General features: G+C 35.9%; 3 protein-coding genes across 4 annotated transcripts in view; 2 read left to right on the top strand and 1 right to left on the bottom strand.

Moving 5' to 3' along the window:
• Positions 1-6,288, top strand: part of Ser (protein serrate) — a 243,687-nt gene extending 237,399 nt beyond the window's left edge. Inside the window, exon 19 of the mRNA XM_019049018.2 lies at positions 498-6,288. Within this exon, the coding sequence (XP_018904563.2) occupies positions 498-1,027 (530 nt within the window). The 3' untranslated portion in view covers positions 1,028-6,288. The remainder of the gene's footprint in view (positions 1-497) is intronic.
• LOC109035408 (proliferation-associated protein 2G4) lies at positions 6,009-17,213 on the bottom strand. The gene is made up of 8 exons (XM_019049023.2): positions 17,029-17,213; positions 16,440-16,568; positions 14,397-14,502; positions 13,564-13,726; positions 11,637-11,858; positions 10,138-10,363; positions 9,050-9,177; positions 6,009-6,369 (listed from the first exon to the last, which is right to left on the bottom strand). The coding sequence occupies exons 1-8, from the start codon at positions 17,108-17,110 to the stop codon at positions 6,241-6,243; spliced, it is 1,185 nt and encodes a 394-aa protein (XP_018904568.1). The 5' UTR covers positions 17,111-17,213; the 3' UTR covers positions 6,009-6,240.
• Positions 17,214-17,507: 294 nt separating this feature from the next.
• ND-PDSW (NADH dehydrogenase (ubiquinone) PDSW subunit) lies at positions 17,508-23,129 on the top strand. 2 transcript variants are annotated; one of them, XM_019049024.2, is made up of 4 exons: positions 17,508-17,725; positions 19,003-19,138; positions 21,523-21,665; positions 22,766-23,129. In XM_019049024.2, exons 1-4 carry the CDS (start codon positions 17,635-17,637, stop codon positions 22,942-22,944), a joined length of 549 nt encoding a protein of 182 aa, XP_018904569.2. In that variant the 5' UTR covers positions 17,508-17,634; the 3' UTR covers positions 22,945-23,129. The 2 variants fall into 2 exon arrangements, with proteins under 2 accessions (XP_018904569.2, XP_072155583.1); XM_072299482.1 differs by lacking the exon at positions 17,508-17,725 and adding an exon at positions 17,957-18,101.
• Positions 23,130-23,626: the final 497 nt, after the last annotated feature.

Raw genomic sequence — 23,626 nt, 5'->3', positions numbered from 1 at the left:
TCTTAAAAATGCAAAAAAATTGTAAAATGCTGATTGAAATTCTTTAAATGCAATTTTTTTTAGATCTACCTTCAAGTACTATCTCAGTGTACCCAACAAAAGGTATAGAAAAATTAAGAAATGCAGTGAATGTCGAGACTCCAAATTAGTAGCTTATAAAAATGTAAGTTTAGTTGCTTGAATTCTATGATGCATTTTCCTGTGCTTGTAATTTAATTAAGAAAATGATAAGTATGAAATAAATAATTTGAAATGAAATCTTAAGAAATTTTGGAAATACCGAGAACCTCGCTGTTAAGATACTCCTTCTTAAAATCAACTCCGTGTTCTCGCCAAATTTTTTTATTGAATTGTACTTGCAGTATAAATTACAGTCACAACAAGCAACTAAACAACTGGATGGTTAAAAACTCCGTTCCTAGGATAAATGAGCAAACTTGAAGTACAGTACCTTACCAAACTTTTAATCTGTAATTTTTGTTTTAATTTGTTTTCAGGAACAAGTTTCTGGTTGGGTAGCATTTGTATTGTCATCATGATTGCCAGTGCCATAGTCATGCTCATCACAATCTACCTGCAGCATTCCATTGCAAAGGGTGCTGATCGCTTCTCTTCCCGTAGCCTGGACAACTGCTCGAGGAACCATGATGATGAGAAGTCGAACAATCTCCAAAACGAGGAGAACCTGAGGCGCTACACCAATCCAGTTAAGGACGAGATGAGCTGCAGTCTAGGCGGAAGCCTAGGAGAGCTGAGTCCAAAAATCAGCGTCATCCGACCACTATCAGCAGCTGCTAGCGCTGAGATGTTAGAAATGATCTGCGAAAGTGACCTCAAAGGTGGCACCAGCTCCAGCCAAGTTTTACTTGTTAAAAAACAAAATGCAGATATGGTGAAAAACATGAAAAGCGAGCTTTCGTTTCCACAGAAAGAGTCGCTAAAACAGATAAATGTGGCATCAGTCACCCCGTTACAAAGGACGTCTAGTAGTAACAACAATTTAGATATGCTAACTGTTTTTGTTTAGTGCGGTTTTTCAAATTTTTATTTTTTATGTTTGATTAGTGGTTGTGCGCTGGATTGACGGTTACAAGTGCTTAACGTAAAAGCCCGGGCTCCATTTTAAATTGTTTTTAATTTTTTTTAAAAATTTATTCCTTTTTTTTCCGTTTTTCTTTTTTTTTTAAAAAAACATTTTTTTTTTGGAAAAGAGTTTATGTAACCAGGGGGAGAAGTTAAGGGTTTTGTCTCATTTTTAAAAATTTTTTTTGTGAAAATACTATTAGTCTTCCCTAAACTGTATTATTCTTACACCGGAATGTGTAGGTAACTAATAGGAGATTGATCTTCATTTGCTCTTTTAAAACAGGCTTCCACACATAACTATAGCTACTTCAAGGTCTCAAAGGACGTGAATTTCTTTTTCATAAGCGGATATCCTCACAATTTCGCACCTAGCCTAGGTTTCTTTCTTTTAAGGTGTTGTGAACTCAAGGTTACAAGAACGTTTAACCTGCCACGATTTCAGAGCTAAATGAAAGACCATTTTCTGGGCTTCCGGGGTAACTTTTGTCATTATAAATTCAGTTTTTCCTGGAGCATACTTATTGAGTCATGACCTCGACCTGAAATTCTCTTTTCAGAATTTTATCTCAAAAAATCCTTTTTGAAATCCATGAAACACATAAAGTAAACTTCCTTTGCTGTTATTTTGAAGTCATGTATTTTTAATGTGTGTCTCGCAATTTACCAAGTTTTTAAATTAATCTCAAAATATGTTTGACGGTAGTAAGATTTTAGAAAATTTACTTGCCATTAGGTAATATATTTTTGTATTTTAGGCAATTTTATTTCGTAAAGCTAACAGTCTCACTTTCTTTAAATATTTTCTCCCCCTTGGGAAGTTTTTGGAATGGACCAAATTGTTGTAAATTATTTATCTTATTTATACATAAAGCTCTGTACATAAATTTTAGTATAATTGTTAATCCTCTAGCAATATTAATAGCTGTACATTCAAGATTTTGTAAAATGTTTTGTATAAATGTTCTGTAGATACCTAATTTTATATCCGTCTAGCTGCGGACTGATCTAGGAAGTTATTTTTCACCAGGCATTCATGAAGAACAACTTGTTTGAATAAAATATCCCCAGAAATAGTAAATGAGAAAGATGAATAAATGAATTTTTTTCCCCCCCATTTCTTTAGGGGCTACGCTAGTCTTATCAAGCTCTCTGCATAAGAAACTGTTTGCAAGATTTTATTATTCATCTCAATAGCGACAAAAAGTCATTTTAGTACCTTGGCTTTGAGCAACTTTCTGTGGGTGCGTGCCTCCTCCACTCCAGCATGCATCTATGACAATTCTCTTCACACTCTCCTCTGAATGCTCCGTCTTCCCACTCTCATCAGCTTTACAAGCAGATGTGGTCCAGAAATATTTTCTTCCTCAATTTTTACTTTCTCGCTCCCATAGGGTAGAGAGGAATTATTGTCATCCTCCAAGAAAAAAAAAAAAAAGTTGAAATTTCATCATTTTTTTTTCTTCTCTCTTTATTTTTCGAATTCTCTTAAAGAGCTAATTTTTCTTTTATTTGAATTTTGTAAAATATGTACCCATATTATGAATCTCACCTTTCATAAGTTCTAATTATCTAATTAATATTAAAAAATGAACTAAAGTAATTACTGCCACTCTAATTGGTCAATTAAAGTTTTTCCTTTTTAAACAAATCTGTAACATGGTTCCTCTTAATCAAGCAAATAACTTCTGGCAAGGAAGAAATGAGCTTTTATCTATTCAAAAGTAGGGGGATACTATTTTCCTGTAACTAGCGAACTTGAATTTTCAAACTTGTTGTACTTCAAATGCTTGAGCGAAGGAATCTCCCGATTAGACGTTGTATAAAATGTCCTAAAATTTATGTTGATCATTTGTGTTTTGTACTATAGACTTAGCCTTGCTGTGATTATCTCATTTTTGAGAAAATTTTCTAACTTTATATCTTAGTTTTAGTCTCTAAGTCTGGAAGTGAGTTTTGTGGTAAATCCTGGTAAGTAACTGAAATGATTATAAACAAATTTCAAATTTTTGCCCCTTTTTGTGTGTAGATGCTAAGAAAATTAGACTGCCCAATAGAAAAGGAAGGAGTTATTCCTGAGCTTCCTTCTATTTCTCATTTTTTTAAAAAAAATTAACTCATTATGATGAATCTATAATCAAAAACTTGTATGTTTTATCGACACAGTCTAAAAACCTATGTTATGCAAGTCAGTATCCATTGATGGCTGCGCATAACAGTCAAGAGTATTCAATTATCAACTGGACTACATTTTGCAATTTGGAACTATATGTGCCCTATACACATTTCCGCAACATAGTTTCCCTTTACACATAAGTGCTTTTCCAGAAGAGCCAGAATTTATAGTTCCAAATTGCAAAATGCATTCCAACTTATCTAACAGCTTAGCTCCAGTAGGTTTTTGTTTCAAAACCTAGGTTTTTAGGCAACCAGGTTTTTATCAAAGTTAATGTACTTACATACCTATCTACGTATCATTTCAGGGATGAAAATTTTACATATTTTGTAATCCAGAATTTTAGCTATTACAGACATGCCTTCAAAACTAATTTTATCAAGATTTTGTAGACTTATATTTTTGTACTTAATTTTTTCAGCCCAAAAATTTTGGCTCTTATGATTCTTAGGTCTGTATAATTTTAATGTAAGTGAGTAGTAGCTGCCAACTTTGCCTTGCTCTCCGGAGAATCGTAGGATAGATTTTAAATCAATCTCCTTTTTTTCAAGTACGCAAGCCTCTGCAGGCACGAACAATTTAAGATATAGCTTGGAAAGTTTGTATCATCATTTAAAAGAAATTTTAATGTTTTTTTTAAAAAGAAATTTTACATCATACAAGTTAAGAGACTTTTATTTTTGTCAGGAAAAGTGATCAGCCTTGTGCCAAAAGTAAAGGAAATTATTTATCTCTGTCCTATTTGAAGGTATATTTTTTTTAAAAATGAAATTGGAAACTTCTCTGCCATAATTTTAACCATTATTATTTTTTAATTACTCATTGCTATGCAAGAAACTTAAATGAAACGTCACCATCTCTCAGTTTGGTGATGAGCTTGTGTTTGAAAATGAATTTTTTATTGCCCTTTCTCTTGGAAATGATTTTATTTTAGCATTGTCAGTTCAGTGTTTGGTTATTACAGGCCTGGCTCATTGCAAAAAACGACCTCCTAATAACATTTTTGTCTGTATCCATTTTCTGTGGACTTGTTCGAAAAACATAAGTAGGTACTTAAAAAACCTTCCTCCGTCTTAAGAGGTTTGGTCATTATACACACAGGTCACAGATGTCACTGTATTTGCAATATCTGTCTACTTTCACTATTTTCCAAACTGTCGTTCAGTGCTTGCTAGCGCTCAGGCATCTGCGCATAGTGGCTTAACTCATGTAACACTCCCGCAAAAACTGATCTAATCAGTGATAAGGGTGTAAGATATTTTGTTGTAAATGTGACATGTTTTATAAACTGTATATATAATTGAGTTTGTTGGAGTTTTGATTGTTTTAACCAAGGCAGAATGATCTTCAGGTGTTTTTTCTGCAGACTAAATTGTAATTCCTTATCATCAGCTCTACACTTATTATTTTTGTCTAATTCAAAAGAAATTGAATCTACTGTAATTACTGACTCCAACATGAATTCTCAACAACAGTATTGAAAAAAATTCCAGCCTAGCTTCAAAGTTTATTTTTAACTTTTTAAATTGTTTAATTTCCTTAATAATTGAATAAGTACTAATTGCGTAACCCAAGTTGTAGTTCAGTAGGTAGTACATGCTTTTATTCACCCAAAAATGCATCTGGGTACATGAAGATATATTATTGTAACAAAATCTTGGCTAACAGTAAGTAGATGTATCATTATTTGCTCAACTGTAAGCAGGTGCAATATGTGCTGGATATCAAAGCGTTTTCTTTAAAAAATTTTAAAAATGAAACCTGTAAGCTGATGTGGCCACAATTTATAGAACTTTTCCTGGAAGTATCCTGTCAGATGTGATTGGAGGAAATCCCATATGTATTTCATCTGTTAATTTCTTAAAAATAAGCTGAGGTATAATTGGTCAGTTAAGATTTTCTGTTCCTATAAGGCATTTAAATTTTCCTACATTTAGAAAGCCGCAACTCACAGCTCATTCATTGTTGGCTATCTGCTTTGTATATGCTAACACATGGTCTGTAGTTTTATTTAAAAAATTGAAAAAAAAAAAAAAACTTGAGATGAGGATTTTACCTTCCATGAGCCAGAAAAACATTTTTATATTGTAGGTACATATTTGATCTCCATTGAGCTAACTTAGGTATCAATGATTTTTACTCTTATGCATGAAAAGATTTCGACAAATTTGTACTTAAAACTTATGCAATACTCCTTTTTGTGATTCTCTAACTTATATTAGAAGTCTAAACAAAGATCTGTGCTATTTGTAAAAATAAGAAAAACAAATAAAATAAAATAAATAAAAAAATATTTAAAATAACCTTGTTTCATTCTCTTCATTTCTCTTTGTAAGAATATGTGTATCGTGAGGTCACAAAAGATTCCTTTTTAAAGCAAAACTCCAATCTGTCACTCTTCACTAACATTTTTCATGAGAACAGTGTTAATTTTGGGGTAAATGGCGTTACTTCTGCTTAAATGTCTCTTCTTAGTAGTTCAATGTCATTATCTAGAAGGAAGCTACCCCAAAAATTGTTGATTGTAAAATTAATAAGATGAAAAAGAGTGCTGAGAACTCTTTGACCCTTAACTGAGGAGACCCAAAAATTGTTGATTGTAAAATTTATAAGATGAAAAAGAGTGCTGAGAACTCTTTGACCCTTAACTGAGGAGACCACAGGTAGGGTGGCTTGCAAAGGGTCATTTTCTGAAAGAGAGGGAAGGCCAAGTTCTAGGTTCGCTTTGAAAAAATAGAAGACTTGCCACTTACACAGATTGATAAATAGGTTTATTGAACAGGTGATTTAGTTTTTTACATAAAAAGAATGCAAAAGTAACTAAATGAGATGGAAATTAAAAACTTCGTATGAAACTAGCTGTATAAAAAATAAAAAATAATAGTACGGGGGGAAAACAACGGAGATGACAGGGGTGTAACAAGAAGTGAGTGGTGAACTGTTCCAGCGAATACCAGTTCGAGATTATCAATCTTGGGCGCTCAAGCGCTAGCGTCAACTTCCATTTTAGTCTCTCCAGATGCTTTATTCTCACCATCCACTTCCATTGCCTTGGCTTGACCTGGTTTTTTCTTTTTCTTCTTTGTGTCCACTTCCGTTTCTAGGAGGGCCTACAACATATTTTTAACATCATCAATGTTACGGCAAATATATATTGACAAAGCTGTTTAAGGAGGTTAAAACTTTTAAGTTAATTTAAAGAAGAAAAGAAATAAAAGGCTCTTCTGAAAACAAAGACCACAATAAATATACAGCTTTTCTGATGGATGATGCATTGAGAGCTGAAGATAATTGACAAAATGCAACAAAAATTGTGAGGCACACTCAACTTTTTTTTCATTTTTCAAAATAACTTGCTTGACAACTAATGCAGTCAGAATTAAGTCCCGAATTGAAATCACAACGGATTCATAGAATTTGTTTCATCATAATGCTTCAAAATAATCCAAGCAATTGTTTACATGGAAGTACATAACATGCACTTCAAAAAATGATTAAAAGAAAAGATCCATAAATGAATTTCAAATGCCTTCAGTGAGCTTCAACATGGATGGTATAGTGAGTTACAATAACAGCTCCAGACGTAAGACTTGCCACACAAAATTGTACGCAATGGTGCATGCAGAATATTCAAAAGAGGGTTCAGCAAAATAAAGAAAAATGTTCGGCTTGTTGAGAGTTGTACTCAGAACCCAACCCTTATGAAATCATAATAGATTCATTTGGAATATTTCATCATTTGCACTGGTGCCAATTATGATGCTAAGTTCATAGAAAAGGCTTAAATTTTAAAACAGACGGGGAATAAAAAACTAATTTCTGGAATCTCAAACAAAAAATTTGACATTTCATACATCCGTTTGAACAAACTTCCATCAAAATACTTTGATAAACTCAAAGTTAACTTGCGTACAAACTATTTTAGCAACAAAGAATACTTGGACATGATAGGATTTTCCCTTCCTATGCTTGCTCTGGTGAGGCATTGGTTCAACAACAGTTGTTATTGCTTCTGATAATCAGATATAATATGAGAGATCAGTTCTTAAGTATTCATGAGATGAGAGACTGAAAGAAAATATTTGTCTCTCCTTGAAACAGACATTCAGAATTAAGTCCCAAATGAAATCACAATAAGTTCATTGAGAGAGTTTCATCATTAACTGATACAAAAAACAAATCAGAGCACCAAGTTGTTCTACTTCCGAGTAAATTATAAAAAGGGGGAGGGGGGCAAAGGAGAAAAAAATCACTTAATTCTCTTCATAATATAAGCTTAGCACAAAAAACGCCTTCTGCGTCATGAAAGAACACACAGCATGGAAATGAAAGTGCCTGAAACTTGTCATGTAATCTCAGAATTAAGTCCCAAAAAAGTAATCATGGCTAATTCATAAGTATGTTTCATCATCATTACAAATGACAAGTTTAAAATTACCTACATAATACAAAATGAAATTGGAGGACTGCAGAATGTCAGCTTTCTGCTCAACTGCTCAGTTTTCTGCATGAAATAGGCTCTAAATTCTTCAAATAGAAAAATAGTTGAAAATTTTTTGCTCATTAGCATTCACTTGCTTCCTTGTAACACATATGTTAGGAAGGAAAACAAAGATGAGCAAGAAATGTGCTACGAGATCAAGACAAAAGGTTTTTTAGTCTCAATTTAAAATGAAGAGAAAGACACCAATGGAAAGACGGATTGGTGAGGAAGGAGGTCATAGAAAATATATCATTTAACCAAGATTCAGTCTTGCATCCGCACAGGGACTCAAACATAGTAGATAGGGTGCGGTAACTACTAGCATACATTTTGTCCAAATTTTATGTAGGGGTCTGGGTGGCTGTTGGCAAAAAGACTTTAGTGAAGCTAATAAATTATTGCCCATGGACTATCTCAGAAAAACAAATGGGCTGATTACTATGGGGACACTTCAGGCCCTCTCCTTGTCCGTAAAAATAAGTTTTCTCACAAATCATCCTACCAATTTTCAAAAAATTACAATTTAGAAGCTGACAGTATGCCCGAAACGGACCTTTTCATAGATTTAATTAATTTCCGTCTGCTTGGAGGATATAAAATAGGGGAGCTTACTGTATGAATGACTCTCATGTTACGGAGTTTTTAATTTATGCCCACTTAGAATATGACAATTTTTGGATTAATTATCTCTGCTTAGGAGGGAGTGATATGTGCTCAGAATTAAGTCCCAAATGAAATCATGATAAATTCATTCAGAATTTTTCATCATTGGCATGAATAGAGGTATCAATAATGTACAAAATACAGAAGCCAACTGTAAGAATGACCCCAAAGTGATGTATCAGAGTTTGTTATCTATACCCACTTTAAAAATGACGATTTTTGGGTGCTCAAATGCTTCATATGTGCTCAGAATTAAGTCCCAAATGAAATCATTGTAAATTCATTCAGAATGCTTCATCATTGGCATGAATAGAGGTATCAAAATGTACTAACTACGAAAGCCGGCTGTGAGAATGACCCCAGTATGACGTATCAGAGTTTATCTGTGCCTGCTTAAAAAATGACAATTTTTGGATTAACTAACTGTGCTCAGATGCTTCACATGTGCTCAGAATTAAGTCCCAAATGAAATCATGATAAATTCATTCAGAATGTTTCATCATTGGCACAAATAGCGGTGTAAACTGATAAAAAGAAACTTCAGGGGAACAAGGAGAGAGAAGAGTCTCCTTTATGAAAAGGATTCAGCAATGACTGCCAAGATACTTCATCACTTACAAAGATACTTCAAATAAGTCATTTACCTTAATTTCAGGATCTTCAATTACAGTTTCACATTCATAAATACTTTCCTCAAAAGGCAACCCGGTGATTTTTATCGTGCGATTTGGCATAACAAGGGCAGTGAACTTAAACTGAGCCACGAACTCACCTGAGAAATAGAAACAAACAATAACATTAGGCTCTGAGTAAAACACAAAATGTTGAATTCCAAGTTCCCAATATAAAATATTAAGATTGTACCTTAAATGTCCAGCTCATAAGTCTATGTTCTCAACTAATATGCATCCGCCTAAAATCCAAGATTTATCAATTATTTTTTCTTCATCACACAAAAAGAGAGAACTTCAGAAAAGTTCACTTTGCTCCCTCCATGCCCTCTTATTTCAACTGGAAAAATATTGTCAAAGTTCTCCCTTTTCTTGAGTCACTTAAAGATCACTGATATTATAGGGTGTCGACTAGAATTTTGTTTTGGATTATCCTAATTTTCTCCTAAAATTTTAAACAAAATTGCTTATTTTTTCGTGAATAAATTGTTACTCATTTGATTTTAAGAGCCAACATATTCGATGAATTAAATTGAATGTTTCCATCTTGCATGTGCTAAAGTGCATGTGGTTGAAAAATGCTTGGCGCACTAGGTATGTCCTTACAAATAATCAATTTTCTGATGACATCAAATTTCCTGATACTTTCCAGTTCGTCCAGTAAGGGTAGACATTTTGTAATAGCTCGCAATTCAGAGCAAAGGGCTGGCATCAGTAGGCATTCAGATGATCGAGATTCTAACCAACCAACAGCAGTGCTGCGAAGCATTTAATTGGCTTAAGTCGGGTAAACTTTTGACACATAGTTTTCATCGGAGGTGAAATACTGCCTGGACTGCAAAAAATCCCCTCAATCAAAATCCAGTAATGTGCGAGAATTTAATATCGTCCTTGTGGGGAAATGCCAGGGACTTGGAAAAAAATGTGGTGAATCCAGCTTTTTTGGTGCTCAGCAGCAAGACCAGAGACAACCATTTCGATATTGTGCCAGCCATTTGAATTAAGGAAATTTTGACATTGGAGGATACAGAGAAAATTCGCTATGGGTGCATAAAACTTACTTGGCTTTTCATAGAGGACTTGGAAAGGCTCAACTAATTTATGATTCACGCATTCATTTACTCCCATTTTCGCTCTTTTCTCATCTTCAAAGTAGCGAAGGTTGAACGGCATATTGGCGTATTTGTTGGTCACCTCTGATAAAAATTTTTTGGACGTTTGCAATTTCAACATGTACGTTTCTTCTGTCCGCTTGTAGATTGATACTCTTGTATCTTGTTCTCTTCCCTGAAAAATTAACCGTTATTAACTACAAGAAGCACTCGAATCTAAAGCAAACAATTAGAATATCACAGTATACTATTTGGATGGGTTAAACTCCACAAAGTTCTTCTTTCAGAGATTAGGATATGGACCACTAAACAAGGTGAGAATTTAAGTATAATGATGTATGTTTCCTGATCGAAATTTCACATAAGATACAATCTCTACAGCAAAAATTATTGAAAGTAACGGTGAGGAAAGGTCCTTTTGAGATGGGAGGCTAGAAATGTTTTATACCCCAGAACAATTAATGCTCTATACAACAACCTGATTATGCTGAAGTTCACAGGTGAAAATCTGCAAAATGGAACTTGGAAGATCTGAACAGAACACTTAATTTGAAGGCAGAATGATAGAGGGTGTGATACCACCTCCTTCGGAAGGAGATATTTTCATCACAACTTATTATTTTTATTCAATTTTTTATTCTTTCTTATGTTTGATTAAGTAAGTTGGGGATACTCTTTGTCTATGCAAATATGTGACTTGAAGATACCATGATGTTTTTAACTAGAATTGAGCTGATTGGAGGAAACAATACTACTTTAATGAAAGTATAATACAGTAAGACCTCGCTTTATCGGATTTCACGGGACTGACAAATCAGTCCACTGAAAAGCGGAATTCGTTAATACAAAGTAGCTTAATGCCCTGGAAGGGACAGGAAGATTGATTCATTGAAGTGCAATCTGGTAAATTGAAGTTTAGCTGTTAGTTATTACGTATCATTATGGTAAAATGATGGTTATCAACAGATTACCCACATTGGGGAAAATGTCATTGTGAAAAAACTACCTATGTATACAATAAATAAAAAACACAGCACTTTTGCATATAGTTTTTGGTCAAAAATTTAAGGAACATCAATCAAGAATTGATTAAATTCCAACTTACAAAAAAAAAGGCCTCCCAGAAAGCATCAATTGAAAATTTGAACTGGGTGATTTTGGGTTAGAACTATTCAAAACCTATTGGATTTTATATCCTCAATCAAGATGAAACTCATTCTGGAACAAAAGATATCCTGAACTTCTGACAAGATACAGACCCATGCCATATGGCGGTTAACTTGATCTTTCCTCAGCTAAGCATGTCTCATGGAAAAGAGAATGGGAGACCTTTACTTGGGTAATTTAAGTGTGAAAATTTTGAAGAAGGGAATAGAAAATCATCATTTTTTCCTGAGTAGTCCTATTAATTAGAATTACGGCACCATTATTTTAAGAGGAGAACTTACCACACCCTCTCCGGAACTGATTAACACATCCATGGCATAGACTTCATATGGTTCAAACGTGAATTTCTCATGGTCTTTCTTCTGCATATGATTTGGATTTTGGATGATTGTTTTCTCACCATCGATACGGTTCTGCTTCAACTGATGACTAAGCATTCCTTCAATGGGTTTGCATCCGTAAATTGAACTAACTTTTTGTATTGCGTCAGTGATTTTATACGTCTAAAATACAAAGAATAAAAATACATTTTCGGATAAAAAAATGTAAATATATTATTAGACGAATCACACAATGAAATATGGCTACTTTTCATTAAATCACTCTTTTACTTTCAACTGGTTGGTGCGGAGATGAGCCTAGCCATTTAGTTTTAATCCACATTGGCTTTGTTTTTTGCAGGAGAGTTGGTACAAAATTACATTTTGTAAGTTATTTTTATGGTGGCATGTATTGTCACTATATTCAATGATTAATAAGACAAAACACAACTTAACTCACGAAGCCATGAGCCATAAGAGTAGAATTTTTTTTTACTGAATGATTTTCCTTTAGCGAACGCTTCAGATGACATACCAAAATACAGAAAAACCAAAGGCTCACAGGATAGTTAGTGCCTTGCTTTGACAAATTTTGAAATCAGTGATTGTCTTAATGAAAAATAAGGTGGCAAATAAATCAACTGATTGCTAATTTTACATTGAATTCAAAGCATGTTATATACTTGATCATGCAAAGTATTGTGAAACCAAGTAAGGCGGTGTCAAATTAAAACACTTTAACTCACGAATTGAAATTGGGAAACAGGTGGAATACACACCTGCACTTATTGACATTATTTCTTTGCACATAGGGCAGACTCAAGGATATTACTCAGGGCTACAGCCAAAGTGTGGCGTAGATTAGAGAAGATAACTCTTTCAGAATTTGATGTGCTGAATCTGAAAATACTATTCGTTTTGTCTCATCAAGTAACTTGGAATTTCTGAAAAATCATTTTTCAGGATTTTCTATTTCCAGCATGCCTATGAGCTATTCCTGTTGGGAAAGTCTCCACTGTCAACCAACCAGATAAGCCAACTTAGCCACTGTAGATTGTAACGGTTTATTGGTGTTTTGCGTCTAAGGAGGGTAAATTCTTTTTGGCTGATTGTTTATTGGGGCGCAAGTACACTTCCTCCAACTTTTGACTGCTGGAGCTGTAAATAACGGTAGAGTTTTTCAAACACCAACCAATTTCTGGTAAAATTGAATCTTCCAAAAAAAAGGTTGGTGATGAAACAAAACTGAGGTAATTTTCGGTCTCAGCACCCAATAGTACTTGATGATGGCTCCATCACGCATTAGAAAGAAAATCTTCATGCTCCTTCTTTGATGCAAAACAAGAGAGTAAGATTTATGTTGGTTGAATGGGTGGAGTTGGTCGCCTGACGGAGGAAACTTGTTAACTTACCAGGAACAGTGGGAAAAGTTCTTACGCATCCTGAAAAAGTGTTTGTACATGTTTTTGGCTATTGAACATGAAAATGACATCCATCAGTTTTTACCGAGTATGAGTCTTCCGATTGAGATTGTCAACTCCCTGATGACCTGTGGGAAGACCGAGCTTTGTGGCGATTGAGCGCCGTAAAGCGCCAAAGAGCGCTGTAAAAGCGACTCATATATATATATATGAGTCTTCCGAAAAATTGCATTTTTTCTAGGAGGAGAAATGCAATTCCAGGTTTTCTGGGAAAATTTTGATTTTTCAGAAAATCTTTGCATGATTGAAAATCAATTGAGATTTTTCAGATTCAGCAATCAAAATTTACTGCAAATCATGATCCTTGATCCTTACAAAAATCTTGTGTACACTTGTTTTGGTTAGAGATCATTGCACACACTCAATTCATAATAACTTATGAGCCATGCAAGCATGAAAATCCTTACCTCATTGTCGGGCCGTAAAAGCCTGAGAGCCACCTCTGATGCATAGTGAGCAGCAAGGATGGCTTTTGCTTTTTTACCAGTGATCTTTTTCTCATTGCTAGCTCCAACAACTATGGTATGGGCTACAACTGCGATAAAACCATCTAAATGAGCTCCCAAATCTCTGTTGACAATAAGAAGCATAAACTGAGTAAGGATATTCAAAAAAAGGAAGCCAATTATTGGCTTGTAAATGTTCAACTAAGTAGTGACTATTATCAAGAAAGGGATTTGAACTAGTAAACTTGCAATGAATGTTTTCAATAAGGGAAGGGGGGGGGGGTACAGAACTGAAACAACTCTTGGGATTTCGGGAAAGTTAGAGAGGACAGATGGACACATCTCCCCCTATTTGCAAAGGCCAAGGGCAGTGCGCTCAAAACTGCAAGAACGGCAAACTCCTCATTATCAGAATAAACTGTGATCAGAACTGATTTGATAAGTAGGCGCAGGCGAATCTCAGAACTGACAAACTAACTTGAGTGAAACATTTGATACTTCGAAGGTCAATTTCTAGTATTTACAGCCTACTTTAGCCTTATTTGAGTACTAATAGAATACTTTCCCGGTATAGTTGCCTTATTTAAGTAATTGCTGCCTACCTTGACCGTTGTAACTGAGGTATGAGCCTGAATTCATTGATTATTATTTGGTGTTGGTATTCTATCCATTATCCGAACTTTTGGATCATCCAGATTGCCCCCATCCCATTAGTTAGAAGAGTCCTGACTCAACCGTATTGCATGAGCGTGATCCTAATAATATTGTTTCGTGATCAAAAAGAAAAAACTTACACTTTCACAACATCTTCATCTTTTAAAACATAATCCGGTTCGCTTGCGAGTGGAGAGAAATGACAAATACAGTTGTTCACAGATATACAGGTTGGAAAAGCAACACCTGAGGGAAAAAGAAGAAAAAAATGATGGAAAAGAGGAGCAGATCTTCAAACTTATCAAAGGGTAAAACTATTGAGTCTCTAATATTGCAGGGCAGAATATATGGACATAGAAGTACTATAGTCTGTGCAAACCAATTAGACAGAGTAAAAATTCGGGCATTTTCGGGCGAGCCGAGAATTGCAACGTCGGATCCTGGCGAGGAGCCGCTGGGTCAGCACTGAGCTCACCGGGGTATTGTTCCCAGTGTCCACGGTGGGCCTTTACCTGGCGGTCGGACTCTTGTCATTAAGGCCCTCTGGCTACTGGTGGACCAAAAATTGCACACAATTTTTTTTATAATCTGTGAATTTTTCCTTCATTTCTATGGATTCGAATTCATCTTGCAATCCTGATGAAAAATATTCATAATTATGGGTCAATATAAGGATAAATTATTGTATTACAGGACTCGCGAATTCCTTCGGCGCTTTCCAAAAACTCCAAAAAAGTTCTGTAATACAATAACTTACCATTATACAACTGTACATATTTTTCATCAGGATTGCAAGCTGAATCCGAATCCGTTGAAATGAAGGAAAAATTCACAGATGATAAAAAAAATGGTGTTAAATTTTTTGTCCACCAGTAGCCAGAGGGCCTTGATGACAAGGGTCCGGCTGCCAGGTAAAGGCCTGGCGTGGACACTGGGAAAAATACCCCGGTGAGCTCAGCGCTGACCCAGCGGCTCCTCGCCAGGATCCGACGGTGCAATTCTTGGCTCGCCCGAAAATGCCTAAATTTTTACTCTGTCTAATTGGTTTGCACAGACTGTAAGTGAGGGGCTTGGAAGACAAGGCGCATAAGTGCAGTTTTTATTCTTTCGAAGAAAGCAAAAAAAAGAGTTTAAAGCTCTGCATTTAACTCAGACCTATAGAGTGGTCCGAATACCTTCAAAATTTACAAGTGTACGTCTCACACCTTCATGAACATCTTCTAAAATTCTCAGCTCAGTGGAGCCAAATTGAGGCCAGCAATTGGCCTTAAAGTGACATTAGGTCGCACTTATCTCGCGCCCCGCCCCCTCTGAACAAAATAAGCACCTATCTCGTACACTGTTTTCCCTGCGCCAAATGACTTCCACACAAAATCGCTAGCTATTCCGATAGACCTTACTTTCAACTACCAAAAAATATGCAAAATCAATTTTGATCAGAGACATGCTTCTGAGCACACGATTTCATTTTTATTTCCATCCTTCCTTTTTCAACACAAAACTACACAAAATGGTCCTGATTTGTTTCCTCTTCGCCTTTCCATCCAGTTTTTATCTAATGTGCTTTTAGTGAGGTCTAATCATTTACATGTATCTTAACTGTTAAAATACAAGCATAACAAGCTATATGGCAAGCAGCTGCGCTCTAATCTCTGGTCTCAAGTTTCTAAAACGGCACTTCTGCGCCTTGTATTCCAAGCCTCTCAAGAGGTTCTTTGAACTCTAAAAAGTTAACCAGGTTGCTTTTAGCAGCGCCTCTTAAGGTTCCTCAGCCGATTACTTGGCGACTAGAAATGAGTATGCAAATAAAACATTCAGTGTAATGTAAGAGGGTTCAGCTCGACTAAATGAATGATTCGCTGTAAAAACAGTGAAGGGTAACCAACATAACCAAGCTGTTTGGCACAGGCAAATGGAAACCTTACCCAATGAGAAAGTTTGGATCCAACAAAGTCACTAGATTGAGCCGCTTTGAGAGCAGTTAACAGAGAATGTAAACAATGACTTGGTGCCCATCGGAATTCAGTGGTATTTTGGGCTTTGCATAGCAGCTCTGTTAGCAAAAGCTTCATAACAAACTACTGAGCAGTAGTTGACCTGAAAAGCATATCTCTGGATCCTTGAAAGGATTTCCTTCGGAAAATAAGGCAATCTGAATGGTGTGATCGACATCTGCTACTAACCTTTTTTAATCTGCTTATCCCGTTTCATACATGGCGCTAACTCTTCCTTGATCTTCTGATCTCCAAACTCACAGACAGCTCTTACAGACGCTCCAACTTCACATTTTTTGACAACAGCTTCAAGTACTTCTGTAATGGGAAAGTAAAACGAGAGATGAAATTAGCTTCGCGCAGTAACAGATACACTTTGGACTAAAATAGCCATCTGTATAGGTCATTTAGATTTGATACAGGCAATCTGAGTCACTACGAGACTTTAATAATTAGGAGAGATTGCTACTTAGACCATTGAGCAGCATGTGCTGACCCATGTTGGGATGGCCAGAAAATTACCTGGGGCAGTACACAAAAGGGTTCAAAATTTCATTAAGGTAAGTGACTGTTGCTAGATGGAGCTCCATGAAAAAAAAATAATAGGCCAGCTGAAGAATGTCGAATATTTCAAGATTTTCTAGTAAGGAGGCCACATGGCCATGCCTTCGGCGGCAAAACCGAGATGTAACAGAAGGTTCATGTGAAAGATGGTCGACTTGGCGGAATTATGGAGGCCGAAGTTAATAGAGGCAAGACAGACTATTGAGTGACTTACTATTCACAACTGTGCCGACAGTTCTGTATTTTGTAACAACGGTTTCGTCTTGAGTAGTTGGTTCTTCATCGCTATCCGCCATGATTGTAATAACAACTAACTTTCCTTTGAAAAATTATTAGTCAAAGTTCCAAAGTGCAACAACAGAACAACAACGTTGGCCGGCTCAACCACAGAGTAAACTTAGAGTAAGAGAGCAACCTCCAACAGTTCAAACACTTCAGTTTCAAGTTCGATGAAGTTCGACACGAACTCGAACGTTTCACTAAGGTAAATGACTCGAATCAAAAGTGATTTTATTATTATAGTAACATTCAAGATTCGTTAATTTCCCTATAAATACTGAGAAGAAGATATCTTAAACCAGTCAATTATTCTTCTCTCTCTATCCGTGCTCTATCCTGAAAACACGCAACCCGCAATGTCATAGTTTGCAAAAGAAGCAGAATGACCCCTTGCTCTATCAAATGTCCCCTCTCCATTATCTCATTCTCAATCCTCCATGTTATCAGCTGCTGGGACTCTGTGCCCTTGCGGCTCTTCACAGAAATAATTCAATTTTTCATACTTACTGCCCAGTGTTTTTAGAAGTTTTCGTAAATTACGATGGTTTTCGACAACCCGGATGATCTTGATTACTCACCACTTCTTACCGGCTGTAAAAATTTTTTTGTGAAGCCTGTTGTTTGGTGGCGCAGTAAGTAGATACATGCTCAATTTTGTATCTAGGACTTTTTTTATTATTCCTTAGTCTCAGACTGTGTCTTATCATCATCCTCCTACAACTCTAAGATTAGGATGAAGAGGAGAGGGAGCCTCCTAGCTTATACACTGTTACTATCCTGTTGTAGAGCCCTCAGAGCCACCCCAGATTTTAACGAAATGAAAGTGCAATGAGTGAAGCATCGTCAGTGTGTTACATATTCGGAAGACCACCCAGACCAAGAGTATGGTGGCTTGCATTTACAGTGAATGCAAATTAACTCCTATCAGATGACATTGGACCAGGTTTGCTGCTTTTAGCATGCAACATCCAAAGAATATCAAGTCATCAGACTGGGAGAAGAAAACAAGTCAGTATGAATTTATGAAACATAAGTTTGAACTCGTGTCAAGTTGGCATTCTGCAAACAGTTATACTGCCGACATCCTATTGAGATTGGGGATCGATTGTGGAGATGCGGTTTTATGATGCAGAATGATAGTACAACAGTTGTCTGCACTCTAGATGATAGCAAATGACTGCAAACTTATTTGATCTGAGTTCACACTAGGTACGCTGTCAAAAAAAGTTTGCATTTGTTTTTACTGTCTGCCAGAGTACCTATGACGATACTGCTGTTGTTTGCTTCCATAACCCATGTATGTAAAGACATCCAACTTACTCTTTATCACAAGATTTACTGATGTACCTACATTTTCACTCTCGATGAATAAATTCGTCCCTTGGAAGCACTGATCATAGGTACTCATTGGGCCATACGAAATGACAATCATGATCATAGATGGTGAGAGCTGATATTTGTAATCCCCATGTGCCTTCAGCGGCAGATACACCTACCAGTCACAAGGGCTTGTCAAAAGTGGAACCCCAATCGAAAACCAGAATTTTGACTGTTCAACGTTGAGCTGTCAAAATCCTCCTTGCCTATTGTTGTTTCGCTTTCAACCAGCGCTCACAACTCGCAATGTATCTGGGCCTTTAGAGTTGAGAATACCTAATTTGCATCAGATAAAGTTGAAGTTTCTTTGTGGATGGAGGTCGATCTTTCTGAACAGTGAACCTCCAAAGCAATGGGTACACACGGTCAGCACTCACATAAACTCTGACCTCACTCACTTTTTATTCCTTGAAAGACAATTTCTTTGGAGCCGTACCATCCACCTTCAGCCTTATCATGACTTACCGCTCCTTATTTTTGTTTGCTAACTTTTACCAATTCAGTGTTTCAATTGCTTTTTTTCTTTTTTCAGAGAATATTGTAGAGCCAAATCAAAAAACCTATTACTGGTATCATCGAAAGTTTCAGAGAGTACCAACTGTAGACAATTGTTATGATGATGATGCGGTATGCAAATATGAAGCAACCAGACAGATGAAACGAGATCGGTATGATAGTTTTTTTTCATTAATTTTATTTTATTCGGAACCTGTTTTTTATTTATTATTTTTTTTTTTTTTTTAAATATACTTATACAGGGTGTTCCAAAGTCCCCCTCCCCCCTCTAACTATTGAACAGTTAGAGATAGGAAAACGGAACTGTGGGAATGTTTCTGTCTCCAAGAGGACCATATTTTAGGATGGTCAAAATTCTTGCCCCTCCCTCAAGAGGAGCGTGGGGGCCCCCAACTTTTTTTTTTCAAATGGTAACCCCTATCTTGTGATACATCATCGGAAAGAACATAAAAACTAAGCATTTTGGCATCAACTGCAGATCAATATCTTAATTTTTGAACGAGTTATAATAGGTCAAAGGTCAAGTTTGACCTATTTTCAAAAAATCTTAACTCCAGTTCAAATCATTGTACTTAAAGAAAATAACAAGACAGGAAAATTGACCAAATTGTAAGCACTTTTAATAAAAATCGCAGAAATTACTTCAAACTGATTTTAAGGGGGGGTTTGGACCCCCAAATATGTCAATTCAAAGGTCATACAATTTTCCCGCGAAATGAGCTAATTTTCCCTGATTTTGCCTCAGCATTACCTCGGTAAGTCCAAGAGTAGTTCAATATTACGTTTTCAAGTCCCCAAATTTCGGGAAAATTTCAATAAAACGAAATTTAAGCATCTAAAATCACCTTAAATTGTCCGTTGTTTTGAAATTTTCCTGAAATTTGGGGACTTGAAAACGTAATATTGAACAAATCTTGGACTTACCGAGGTAATGCTGAGGCAAAGTCAGGAGAAATTAGCTCATTTCGCGGGAAAATCGTATGGCCTTCGAACTGATGTATTTGGGGGTCCAAACCCCCCCTTGAAATTAGTTTGAAGTGATTTCTGCAATTTTTATTTAAAAGTGCTTACAATTTGGTAAATTTTCCCGTCTTGTTTTTTTCTTTACGATGATTTTTGAAAATAGGTCAAATTTGACCTTTGACCTATCATAACTCGGTCAAAAATTAAGATATTGATCTGCAGTTGGCGCCAAAATGCTTAGTTTTCAATGTTCTTTCCGACGATATATCATAAGATAGGGGTTACCATTTGAAATAAAAAGTTGGGGGCCCCTACGCCCACGCTCCTCTTGAGGGAGGGGGAAGAATTTTGAACCCCCTAAAAGATGGTCCTCTTTGAGATAGAAACATTCCCACAGTTCCGTTTTTCTATCTCTAACTGTTCAAAAATTAGCGGGACTTTCGGAACACCCTTTACATAAAATACAGTATTGTAAAATTTATACAGTTAAAAGGCACAATAATACCCTCAAACTGTGGTTTGATTTTGTTTTCAAAAATAAATTGAGCTTCCCAGAAATCCATCTGTTAGCTTTATCGCAATCTAGCTGACCTTAAGATAAAAAAAATGTTGGTTCATATTACCACTCATCCCTACTTTCTGAATAATTTTTTGAAATACATTGAATCTGCTGTCAGAATGAATTAACCCATCTAGCTTCATTGCAAAGCGTACAAGAATGTCTGAAATGATAACGCGGTGACTGTCATTATTTTATAGAACTTTTTTATTTTATTTAAACTTATTTTGAAATACACAGAAGGAAGAAGTCCATAGAAAAAATCATATTGATCACATCAAAGAAATTAGTTTTCTCGGGAATTTTTCATTGTGCCATGGGAAAGACTCGCTGCTGCAAGGAGGCATTTTACACGTCAAGTACAATTTTAACTGTGGCCTAAATTTGCCATGTTGTAATAAAAGTTTTTTAGTTGTCCAGTAATGTAATAATTTGTCTACTTCATGGAACAAGTATTTTCCTATTCCAATGGAAAACTGCTTAGGAAACTGTTTTCGCTGTTGTGATGGATCCATCGTTGTGTAGAGGAGCTTGTGTTTACTCCTTTGAAGCAACAGAGAACTTCATAGCTACCGAAAAGATACATACAATTTACTTTTTAAGTATTGATTCTTTTCAAGAAGATCTCGTAGAGATTGCAGGTAATTTGACCTCATCTTGAGGATTTCAATAGGAGATCCTCATGAGGATAATGAAATTTGCAAAGTGAATAGTTTGCTTCTCTGAATAAGTAGATTTGAAAACTGAGCAAATTCCTGTATTGAGCTGACTAAGTAACGGATGACAAATGTTGAAGGCTTCAAAGTTGCATGTGCAGAGATGCGCACCACATCACCAGCCTCAAATCCTGCATGAATGCATGAGAGAGGAAATGCTTCACTTTCTCTCTTGAAAATGAAATGCTTGGTTTATGGCAGAATTTGAGTGTTGCTGGAAAAAAACATAGGCAGAGTTTTTTATTTGTGTTTTATGTTTTCTCTACTCAGTGTCTAAAGTTTTGTCTGTGATTTGCAGGAGAGTTGAGGCACGAATATGCTACATCTTGAAAAGTAAGTTTGATGATTGCGTGTTCTATGAAGGCGAAGGTGACGCCCGTAGGCTTTGTGAACCATACTTGAAACATTTTGAGGATGCATCTGAGGCATATTTCATTAAATGTAAGTTTTTAAAACTTTCATGAACTTGATAATTACATATTGTTCAAGGGTTCTGATATGACACTAATTAAAGTGCTTGTTTTCTCTCCAATTTAAAGGTACGGCAAATCAGGTACAAAAACCATCACAACCAATGTCCGAAAAATCTTTTAAATGCTTTTGTATACGAATAAAGCAGCGTAGAGAGCGCAGTTGGAGAAGAAATCGGTCAGCAGATTCCGCTCCAATCTATCAAGAAGAGATCAGAGTAGGAACTGTTGAAGATTCCTCCAGTTCCATCCAGGTCTCAATGCGTATTTGAAGCGCTGATTGCACAAATCCCTTCAACAAGCATTATTTTGCTCTGGGAAAATAGTGTGTTGTCGTATGGTTTGTTATAAAAAACCGTCTATAACTGGTTTCTGCTGCCATTTTATCAAGAATTGACATATCTACACGAAATTTGTGCTAAAAATTTTCTTTTTATACTATCTATCCTATGATGTGTTTTCAGGTAGGGTTTGCCAATTGAAAAAAAAGTTAGAATCAGTAGCCTTTCTCCAGCAGATGCTTCAAACATTTTTTTTTTTTTTTGGGGGGGGGGGGGGTTCCATAGAGTAGTTTACTTTGATTCAGGAGTACTGTAAAAATTTTAAGTCCCTCTTCTCAATTTGCTCAAATATTACAGAGGTGTCCTACGACTTTTGAGTCATCCTGTATGCATACGTACAAATATGTCTCTCCTACAGTGCACTCTGGCGCTGTGGGACACCCAAACGCCAAGTATCCTTAAAAACTTTTAAGTCCTAATATTTTTAAGAAACTTTGTGGATCTTGGTCAACCAACCAAATGAAATTAATAATGTCTCACACTAATCCCTTGGAATTATGCTCTTTTTTTTGCGAATTACGAATAACTTTCTCAAGCTCATAGTTCTGTGCTGCATGAGGTTGGACAGCTATTCCTTTAACCAAATCTTACTTAAACAGGAACTTACATAATGAAGCTTTTTTAATCATCAGTGAAACTTTTATCAATTCCTTTTTGTGAAATCAGTCCTCAAGTCTCAGTTTGAGCATCAGGCTGAAACACTTAGAAATTAATCTGATCGTGATTGCAGATGGTGATCTTGGATGGGATATCAATGCCGAACAAGTCTTCTTCAGACAAAAGCATCGTTTAATCTGGGAACGTCGTCATGGTGAAGTTGGAACAGGTATGAAAGATAAAGATGGTAACAGAATACCATTGGAGAAATTAAAACTGGAAGATGGAAAAGTACAATATGGGTCTTTTTAAAAAGCTTAGCTTTTAAAAATTTTCGAGTAGAAGTAATTTTTGTTATTGCCCTGTTTTTGCATCCATTACAATGCCCTTCAATGGATTACCTCATCCCCTATAATTCCAGAAACATTGGGCCTTCTTGTATGAACTATTACGCTATTATTTTTAGATTGTTAAATAAATAAACAAAGTCCAAGGAATGTTCATGTTTTTCTCTTTAAGAACAATTGTCTCACTGCAATTAATTCTAATTGAATCGGTCATCCTCTGAATGACTTAGGAGCCAAAAAATCGAAAATTGAGGACCTTGCCGGAAGAGGGGCGTATGTACAAGATGCAGCGTTATTAAAAACATGCATTTGTAGGTTCGAAATGGTGTCCCAAAAAATTAAATGGGCCAATTGGTTGAACCAAAGGCAATTCTCTGAAAGTAGACCCCGAATTGTTGAAATCCATTAAAAGTTTAAGAGAAATAAATAATTTTTTCTCTGTAATCACTAGACAAAGAAAGCCAGAGATACGCCCTTCTTTCAAAAGCTTTGGATGTAAGATAACAAAAAAATTTTTTTTTATTATTATTATTATTCAAAAAGAAATGAAAAAGCACGAAATTGGGGAAATCACTTTTGGCAAATACACTTCAGCATTCCAACGAGCCAAAATTATTCCGTCACTGGTTGCAGAGAAACCAGTTTTT

Source organism: Bemisia tabaci, chromosome 4 (assembly GCF_918797505.1).
Source record: "Bemisia tabaci chromosome 4, PGI_BMITA_v3".
Classification (NCBI taxonomy): domain Eukaryota; kingdom Metazoa; phylum Arthropoda; class Insecta; order Hemiptera; family Aleyrodidae; genus Bemisia; species Bemisia tabaci.
This window is presented reverse-complemented; position numbering and strand designations above follow the sequence as displayed.

Excerpts from the sequence above, each read along its gene's own strand:
- LOC109035408 (XM_019049023.2), bottom strand. The coding sequence starts at position 17,110 with ATGGCGGATAGCGATGAAGAACCAACTACTCAAGACGAAACCGTTGTT. Across the intron at positions 14,503-16,439 it reads GGATAAGCAGATTAAAAAAG|GTGTTGCTTTTCCAACCTGT; the intron begins GTTAGTAGCAGA and ends TTTTTCCCTCAG. Across the intron at positions 13,727-14,396 it reads GATGAAGATGTTGTGAAAGT|AGATTTGGGAGCTCATTTAG; the intron begins GTAAGTTTTTTC and ends TATTGTCAACAG.
- ND-PDSW (XM_019049024.2), top strand. The coding sequence starts at position 17,635 with ATGGTTTTCGACAACCCGGATGATCTTGATTACTCACCACTTCTTACC. Across the intron at positions 17,726-19,002 it reads GCCTGTTGTTTGGTGGCGCA|AGAATATTGTAGAGCCAAAT; the intron begins GTAAGTAGATAC and ends TTCTTTTTTCAG. Across the intron at positions 19,139-21,522 it reads AGACAGATGAAACGAGATCG|GAGAGTTGAGGCACGAATAT; the intron begins GTATGATAGTTT and ends TGTGATTTGCAG.